Genomic DNA, 9,742 nt, shown 5'->3' on the forward strand with positions numbered 1-9,742 from the left:
GTCTTATTAGTGTGGATTTGTGAAGTAGGTGTCCAGTGGCACAGTCCTGAGAGGGGTTCAGCTGCAGGCCAAATTTAGCCCAAGCCTCTGCTCCTCCGGGGCCACCTGTTAAGATTTGGCAAGCAATCCACAGATGTTATGCTTATAGTTGCCTCAAAGGGCCACACCGGAAACCGAGGCCAGCTGCCTCCAGTGTGAGTCTAGGCGCTGCTGAGCAAAGAGCACCTGACTTGCTAAGGATATACCTGGATGTGGTTTGAGTGAGCCCTCAAGTTGGAGGAGGCAGAGTATCAGGCAATGCTCTGGGTGGAACGACCTCTGTTATCCAGTTTGATGACGTCATGGCTATGGCAGTGCTGTATCCACGCACTGGGAGGAGGGAGGGCTCAACAGGGAACAATGGATATTGCCAGCACTTTTGTACAGAGCGAGTCTTGCTTTGGCCCTCACTCTGACAATGTCTCCCTGTAAGTTCCTGGTGACCCCTGCATGCAGCCGAATCAGCACTGGTGCTCAGAGCAAGCAGGTCCGACACAGCGAAAATCCTCTCATGGTTGCGGCCCCTTTAAGAGGAGTCTGTCACTGCCACTGAGCAGCCTCCTTCTCACTCAGCAGCTTGAGACAGGGCAGCCCTGAGTCCTCGCCCCATCCTACCTTATGCCATCGCAGGGTGATTTCTTGGATTTCTCCCTAGTTGTATGGCTTGTTCATCAAGATCCCAGGAGATTTTTCCTTGCTGCTTGCTCCTTGTTTCCATCAGAACTTTGATTTGGTCACCAGAGGGATGATCAGAGCCTCTGTCATCTACACCATTTTTCTGATTGTGACTTTATTAACATTTTAATTCTCTTGCCTCCTCCCTACATTATTTTCATGCTACATACTCTTCCCCTTCCTCACTGTATGTCCATGTCAAAGGAAATGGGTTAACAAATTCTTTTAAACTATAAATCACAGGAACTAAAGAATGATATGTAAACTGAATTCCCTGAACATTCAGCCCCCTACTCACTGCCTTTCCCCGTCTCTATTGGTCCCCCTCACTGTCCCTCTCACTCTCTACCTCTGAGAGGAGACCACACTCTGTCTGTGGAGTGTTATCCCTTTTCTAATAAACTTTTGACTCTAACTTTAGCACTCAGGTTTATTATGCTGGCGGTCCCAGAAGAGCTAGTAAGCCGAAGATCTGGGGCCCGAGCTCAGATGCAACTTTGCTTTTATGGGGCTTAGTTGGGATGGGCGGATTGGTTAATTTGTCCTCAGCCGATTACTGACCGCGGGAGTTTCTATAGGTTACAGGCGCGCGCAGGAGTTGCTAAGGGCTGTGGCAGTTACAGAGCATGAGATTTTTCAGACAGAAACTTAGGCAATACGTCTGTTACCTATACTGAACAATCAAAGGGGAGGGTGAGTCTTCAGTTGATCTCAAGATCACTCTGCCCTTCGGCCTATGCAGAAAGCATGCCTACAGAAGCAGAACAAAGAGCTGATTATAAGGTTAGCCTTTTGGTGGAAAATTCTTCTTCATTCTTATGATTGTAACCTTTTTCATTCTTTTTCTTTTTAGACCTTACAATCTCACTCTCATTTTATGTACATAAAAATGCCTTGTTAACTAAGGTCTAACTTGTAGATAAACGGTTTGCTTAATTGAGAACTCTAGAAACAGACTTCAAAGAGAGCTGGCTTGGTCCCCAGACCAGTTAGTGCCAGGTTGGCTGCAAAATCTTCTCCAGGCCTCCACTTGACCAGCTCCAGGTTGCTTATCAGAGTAGGATATGAAGGAGAGTTTACATGCTAACCTGTGCATGAAAAGAGGAGCTCCCAACCTTAATTCCTTTGTTCCACTGGCCTCTCCTCCAGGTGTCCCGAGAAACAAGCCAAGGCCAAAAAGACAAGATAGATGGCCTTGGCTGCCCCTCCCCTCCATGATGCTACCTTCTCCCTGGAGTTTTTGAATTTCTCTGTCTCTTACTCAGTCCTCTCCCTATAATAATCCTTGCCTATACTGAAGTGGCAAGGCCTTTGTGACAGCAGTCCCCCAACTTCTCAAGGTGCAGGCTCTCCAATAAAATTGTTTTCCTTAGACAAAACTCTTGTCCCTCGGGGTATTGGCTTACCAGCAGCAAGCGTCTGGACCTAAGTTCGTAACACTACAAGCCAAAAATTTATTTCCTTTCAGTCTTTTGTAGACAGATGTTTCTAAAATACGTTCCTGGGCTACTAAAGGCATTTCTTCAGAAGTTAATTTTTCACTTTACATCATGAGTGTTTTCTCATGTCATCAACCTAACAAAATGTTTATTGCTGATAAAAGTCCTCTGGAGGAATGCACAGCCCCAAATTTCTTTAAGCAGTCCCCCACTGTTGGACACTTGTATAGTTTCCCATTTTAGATGGACACAAACGAAGTGCTCGGCTGGATTTTGCCAATTGCTCCTCTAGGCCCAGTGGACACAGGCACCGTCAGAAAAAAGGAGCTCGTAGCCCGGACCTGGAGCTCAGAGGCCTCCCGGTACGACTCCCGCTTTGTGACGTCAGGACTAGGCCCGCCCCTCTGGCGGAGCCAATCGCAGCGCGGGACGAGACCATCCAGGGAGCGCGCGCCCGCGCCCGCGCGGGGGCGGGCAGCCAGGCGGCTCGGCGCCATGGACCGCGCCGTTGCTAGCGCGGGGGCTCACGTCCAGCCGCCTCTACCCGAGGCGTGGCCGCGGGTGAACTCCGAGGAGGAGCTTTACGACTGCCTGGATTACTACTACCTGCGCGACTTCCCGGCCTGCGGTGCCGGGCGCAGCAAGGGTCGGTCGCGGCGCGAGCGGGAACTGCGCACCAACTGGCCGGTGCCTGGTGGCCACGAGCGCAAGATCACGCAGAAGCTCCTCAACGGCCAGCGCAAACGTCGTCAGCGCCAACTGCAGCCCCCGCCGCGCACTCGCCTCGTCTGAGCGCCGGTGCGTACGGGCGGCGACTTAGTCAGGGCCCAGGGAAGCGCCCTGAGCTCGGCGGGCTACCCCGGCCACCGCTCCCGTCGGCTCCCCGCAACTCGACCGGGGGGGGCACAGTCGTCCCCTTCTGAGGCGGTCACACGTTAGCGAGTCATAGCTGGACCCCCCTTAGCCGTCAGCCTATCTCCTGACTGCAGTTGGAATGGTGGAAAACTCTACCTTTTGGAATTTTATAGTTGGGTAGAAGAAAGGGCTAGGAAACATTTTTTAAAAATACAAGTGAGGGATTTACTTCCAGTGCTTATGCTCAGACTAAAGAAAATAATTGATTTTTGTTTTTGTCTGATTTTCTACAGGATACCCGAAGGACCTGATAAAAGTATTTTCTCTTACTCCAGCTGTAACTGTGGTCCTAAGGGGGAGAGAATCCATGTTGGTCAACAATTTCTTTTCGACATCGCTTAAGTTTCCTGTTTTAGTATCTTTTCCTTACTGATTGTTAATTAAGTAACATCCAAGTGGGTATGCCTTTTTAGGATTTTTAATTAAAAGAGCAGCAAGAATGGCATTTTAACTTCTGGGTTTTTTTTTTTAGTTACCATGGTAACTCCTTTTTTAGTCCACAAATATTTGAGTTCTGTGTAAGAAGAGGTCACAAAGATGAATGAGGGGAGAACAAAGGTAGGAATTTATACAAGATTTTAACCTAAGTGTCAGAGACTACTATGCAGTTTTAATATTTGTTTGCCAGAATAAGAGTATTATAAATTGTAATAGTGTGTTGAACCTAGCTGCTGTGTTCTCTGCACTACTGATTCTACAACAATCTTTTGAGGTAGAGGCTGTTAACGTCCATTTTATAAAGGGGATTCTTGAGACTCAGAGTTCACATAACTTTCCAGAGGTCACACAGCTGGTTAGAAAGAAGACCGGCATAACCTACTGAAAAGCATTCACTCCAGTATTGCGGTTTTCCTCAACTGTAGACAATGTTCCGTGATGCACAACCATCCACAAACTCCACGTCCAAGGACAAGAGTTGTTTAAAAATTATGCAGAATCTGGCAGGATAGCTTTACTTTGTCTTCACAATGCCTTCCATCAGGCCTCTGTGCCCAGTGGTGAGTCCTTGGTTAGGAGAGAAGGATGGTGTACTGGAAGGAGCACCCTGAGTTGTAATCCTAGCTATGACTGTTCATCACTCTGGCAGAAAACAAATTTCTGAGTGGTAACTGCTTTCAAATTCCACCAAGCTCAGGCTTCTCATTTGTAAAATGGGAATGATATTAGATTACTTTGCCAAACTATGGTTATAGATAAAATATATAAAACATGACACAGTTAAGGGTTTGGCATGTAATAGATGCTCAATAAATGGTAACTTTTTTTAAGTTTACCCTCCTCCTTTAGTCAAGGCATCTTAAATTATTTCACTTCATTAATTTTTAAAAAATATCTCCAACATCCAGGCGGTGTGGTATGGTAGGAGTCCTGGCTTGGGAGTCAAACAACTTACTGACTTAGGCAAGCTGCTTAAACTCTCTAAGCATTTGTTTTCTTACTTAGAAAATGGAGATAATATGGTACCTATTTTAAGAGTTCTCATGAGGCATAAAAGAAATGCATGTAAAGCTCCTGGTGTCTGGTATATAATAAGCACTCAGATAGTTAAGGATGTTTCCACTGCCACTGTCTTAGCCTTGAGGACTTTTTTCTTTACCCCTAGTATCCCTCTGCTATGTCTCAGACACCATATCTAGATTAATCTACCTGAAGACCATTTTAATCATATAAAATCCTCACGGACTAACCTTATAGGAAAAAAAGTTAGGTTCCTGATATTGTGTTGGAAATCTTTTGGATTTTCTGAAATTTTGACCCACAACTTCCAAACACAGGGTTTTTTTTTGTTTTTTTTTTTTTAAACTGTGTTTCTTGACATAGGTTTTCTGTCCTCTGAACTCGCCACAATTCTGCTTCTTCATTTAAATCTGTGTTGTCCAATTTAGCATGTCCTTTTCTCCCTTTACAATTTAAATCCTGAAACTAATTCCACTTATACTTAAGTGCCACTTTCTTCCTGAAGCCCTCATCCACACTGAATGTCCATTCCTTTGAAATCTTACAGAAATTCATATAAACACTTTACTTGTTCATACAGTATTTTGTGTTTTTAGGGGAACAATTTAAAAAATTCTTTCTTTTTTGTCTCATACATGCAAGGCACTGTATATAAGTATGTCTTAGATATCAAAAAAAGAAAAACAAAAAAACCTACATTTAGAATGTAAGAATCAATTTCTCAAACATCAGTTCCCACACAATTCCTCTTGTAAAGTACAGCATACTCAGTCAGACAAAAGCCATATTAAAGTAACACACTACAATGTGTTCTAACTAGATTTTGCTCATTTTAGCTACTAGAACTTTTATAATTGAAATATAGTAACTAGAAATTGTGTATTAGTTACTTATTGCTATGTAATAACTCCAAAACCTAGTGGTTTACAACAACACTTATCTCAGTTTCTATAGGTTAAGAATTGGAAGTGATTTTACCGGGTGGTTCTAGCTCAGAGTCTCATGAGGTTGCAATCATGCTGTTGGCTGAGACTAGTCATTGGAAGGCTGCTTCCAAGAAGACTTACGTGGCTGCTGGCAGAAGACCTCACTTCCTTACCACATGAGATGCTCCATTAGGTTGCTTGAGTGTCCTCATGATGTGACAGCTGGCTTTCCCAGAGTAAGTGATGTGAAAGAGTGAGCAAGGAGGAAGCCACAGTACTTTTTGTGACCTAGTCTCGAAGTTGCACACCATCACTTCTGCTTTTTTCTGTCCATTCAAAATGAGTCATTAAATCTAGCCCACACTCAAGGAGAGAGAAATCAGGCTCCTCCTTTTGAAAGGTGTGTCAATTTGTAGATACATTTTAAACCACCACGGTATGTTTAATTATAAGTATGTTCGTTGTAGAAAAATTGGAAAATATGGACAAGCAAAAAAGAAGAAATGGCTACCCAATGGATAACATCACTCCTTGGGTATATATAATGCCAGGCTTTAAAATATATAAATTTTCTCAAAATATAAACATACTATATACTATTTTGTAAACTGCTCTTTCATTTATTGTAAAGATAACTTTCATGTCAAATATTCTTTCATAACATTTTAAATAGCTCATAGCATCTTTATGTATGTATCATAACTTAAGTGATTTATATTGTAGGACACAAGTTATTTACAAGTTTTTTCTTTTTTTTATAGCTAATTTCCACATACATGGCTGTTTCTTAAATTCCTAAACATGGAACTTCTGGAACAGGATTTGCACAATTTAAAACGTATTTTCTACTGCCTAATTTGAGTAGAATTTTTACTCCAATCATCAAGAGTCCATTTAGCCAAATGTCCATGTCAAATATCTAAAATAATGCCTGTAAGAGTTTTTTGTTCAAATTTTGGTCACTGCATGTGAATTTATTGAGAATGACTGAAAATCACTATGGAATGAATTGTTACATAAATTTTGCTAAAGAGTGAACTTAAGCACATCTCTCTGGCAAAATACAAATGTGTAGCAGAATTCTGGTATTTTCAATTCTCGCTTTTTTTTGTTGTTACTAGTTTTAATTTTTACATTTTTTTTTTTTTTAATACTGGGAATATATTGTTTCAAAATTCAAAAGATAGAAATGTTATCAGTAAAAGTCCCACCCCTGTGCCACAGGCACCCAGTCTTACCGCTTTGAAGGCAAGCTGTGTTACCAGCTGCTGATATTTTATGCATATGCAATATGGTCTTTTCTATTTTACACAAATAATAGTACACTATACTCAGTTCTGCCCCCCTCCCCATGTTTTTTCCTGACAGTTTATCTTGGAAATCGTATCAATATATAGAGAAGCTTCTTAATTTTTTTTTACAGCCACATATTGTGTGAATGTGCCATATTTTTTTTTTTAACCATTCTACTGACAGTAATTTAAGTTGTTTCCAATCTTTTACTATCACAAAATAACCTTGTACAAACATCTAATATCCTCTTCAATTTAGGAATTAATGCCAGTAAGATTAAAATTGTCTCTGTTCTGGTCTGGATGCCCGTAGGTTTTGATTGTCCAGACTTCTCCCTCTAAGCTCATGTGCCAGGGCATCCTTCATAAGGTTCCTTTTCTCTGTCTCCGCTTAAGAATTACTCAAAGGCAAGTACAAAGTCTTTATCATTTATAAAGCTTTCATTTCTTTAGGACGTACTGTGAAAATAAAACCTTTTCACCAAAAATTTTTACGTTATTTACCCCTCGGTTCCACAAATTCTCCTGTTCCTGGAAAGCGTGTATTAAACTCTGCTACCTCTAGTGGAAGGGGGAAATCTCTGATGGACTTCAAAGCAAAAATGGAGGTTCCACCTCTACGGTCTGTCCTTCGTAAATCCCATCCCATCCCAAAGGACGTTTCCATGAAGCCTCCCATGAAATGCCACTAGTCAACTTATCCCCTACTGCAGAGGCTCTAAAATGTTACTGTTAAATGCATTTCATACCTCCTCCTCCTCCAGCAGCGATAGCTGCAGGACTTAACAGCAGCAACTTGAGGCTGCAGCTGGGCAAGCCCCCTCAGGTGGTCCTCAGTTGAGAGGGGGGGCTCAGCACCCCAAAGGGGCTGTCCCTCCAAGAACAGTGGCAGCAAGAGGACATGTGTGTGCCTTGCATGGTCCACCTGGGGAGAGCAGCACCACCTTCTAGTCTTCCCTCCAGGGAAACAGGAAAACTAGAACTAGCAAGAATGTGAGTGACAGACACCTGGATTCAGATCAAAAAATTGTTCATTTGCTTATTGCTTCATTCCTGGAAACTGCACTATAACTGTCTGATTAAGAATGGCAGAGTGAGAGACATCCCCAGATCTCTCACCTTAAAACAACAATAAGCTGAACATATAAAACTCAACAACAAAAAACACCCAAACAGCACAACTAGGAGCATGGGATCTGTGCAGGTCAGAACCCCGAGTGTCGGGCAGTGGACTGGGAGAAATAAAGAAGCTGCCACTTGCAGCTTCCGGAGCTCCCTGTAAGAGGAGGGGGAGAGGAGAAGGTGTGGTGAGTTCCCTGAACAGCCCTGCCTCAGAAAGTTGTAAGTTCCATGCAGCCGGAGGCAGGGCCCAGTCATCAGGGCAGAAAGCAGAAAAGCGGGACGGCAGAGAAACAACAGCTGAATTTTACTGCTGTGGTTGCAAAACAGGCTGAGCTGCAGTCACCAACCCCCAACACATAGGGCCCCTCCCCCCATACCCTCTGAGACCTAACACCACGGAGCCCCAGGGGAATCTGAACAACGCTACCAAAACTGTTGCTAACACTGAGGGTAGCGAGCGTGATTAAACATCTATAAGAAAAAAAGGCATTATTAAGACTTTATATAAGCAGGGATCCAAGAGGCTTAGATGCCAGCAACTGGAAACCAAAAGAAAAGTGCCTTCATGGAAAAGGCTAAAGAGAGATCTTTATATAATAAATATTTCTGGAAAAAAAGCAGAACACACTTCCATTAATGCCCAAGCGGAGAAATAGTCCATTAAACACCATGAACAACCAAGATGACAAGGCATCTCAGAAAGGAAAAGGAAAATCTACAGAAAATAAGCTTACAGACATAGAAATATGCGCTTAAATGTCAGAGAATACAGGATGGTACTTCTGAAAAAACTCAGTGAGTTCTTAAATGAGTCATATCAATAATTTAAAGAATGGAAAAACAACTAGATGAGCAGAGCAAGGAGATTGAAACCCTTCAAAATGAATAGATGAACGGAATAGATCTGGAGATAAAAAAAAAAAAAAACCACACACACTGCAAGAGTTGAAAAACGAAATAGCAAGTTTGGGAAATAGAGTAGACCAAATGGAGGAAAGGAACAGTGATATTGAAGACAGAATTCTAGAAATAAAATCAGAAGGAAGAAGAGAAAAACCGAAGAACAAAAAATAATGAAAGACAAATACAAGAACTAGCTGATACCATCAGGGGAGGAAACATAAGAATAATGGGCATTATCAAAGGCGAAGAAAAGGAGCAGAGACTAGAGCATTTTCAGACAAATAATGGATGAGAATTTCCCAAATCTAAGGAATGAGCCGGAGCTGGGAATTCAAGAAGTCAACACCCAATTATCTCAACCTCAAAAGACCTTCTCCAAGACACATTGTATTAAAATTATCAAAAATCAATGACAAAGATAGAATTCTCAAGGCAGCCAGGGAGAAGAAAATAGTACCTTATAAAGGAAAACCCATTAGATTATTGTTGGACTTCTCAGCACAGATCTTACAAGCCAAAAAGGAGTTGAATTACATATTCAAATACTAAGTGAAAGGAACTATCAGCCTAGAATAATGTATCCAGCTAAGCTCTCCTTTAGATATGAAGGAGAAATAAATACCTTTCCAGACATATTAAAATTGAGAGAATTCTCCACTTCTAGGCCTGCACTACAGGAAATAATGAAAGGGGTCAGCTACCTAAAACAAAGTGACAAAAATTATATATAATTAGGAGTAAGGTGACTATCAGGCTGATAGAAGCAGAGGAGTGCAACCCTTACAAAGAACAGGGCATTATAAGCTTAAATAATAAGAGAATTGCTATAGCATGATAGTAATGAACAGTTAGCATACATAGGGACAAAGTGAGACGATGACTGAAGAGGGGAGGATTCAAAGATCCAACTTTGCAAAGGGGAATGGAGATAAGGCACATGCAGAAGAAAATGGACAACTGTATGTATGTATGT

At 42.1% G+C, this 9,742-nt stretch overlaps 1 protein-coding gene across 1 annotated transcript; it reads left to right on the top strand.

Moving 5' to 3' along the window:
- Positions 1-2,608: 2,608 nt before the first annotated feature.
- Positions 2,609-3,519, top strand: NUPR2 (nuclear protein 2, transcriptional regulator). Its single transcript, XM_011366994.2, has 2 exons — positions 2,609-2,951; positions 3,302-3,519. The coding sequence occupies exon 1, from the start codon at positions 2,649-2,651 to the stop codon at positions 2,943-2,945; it is 297 nt and encodes a 98-aa protein (XP_011365296.1). The 5' UTR covers positions 2,609-2,648; the 3' UTR covers positions 2,946-2,951; positions 3,302-3,519.
- The last annotated feature ends 6,223 nt before the right edge of the window (positions 3,520-9,742 follow it).

This window comes from Pteropus vampyrus, unplaced genomic scaffold, assembly GCF_000151845.1.
Source record: "Pteropus vampyrus isolate Shadow unplaced genomic scaffold, Pvam_2.0 Scaffold128, whole genome shotgun sequence".
Lineage (NCBI taxonomy): Eukaryota > Metazoa > Chordata > Mammalia > Chiroptera > Pteropodidae > Pteropus > Pteropus vampyrus.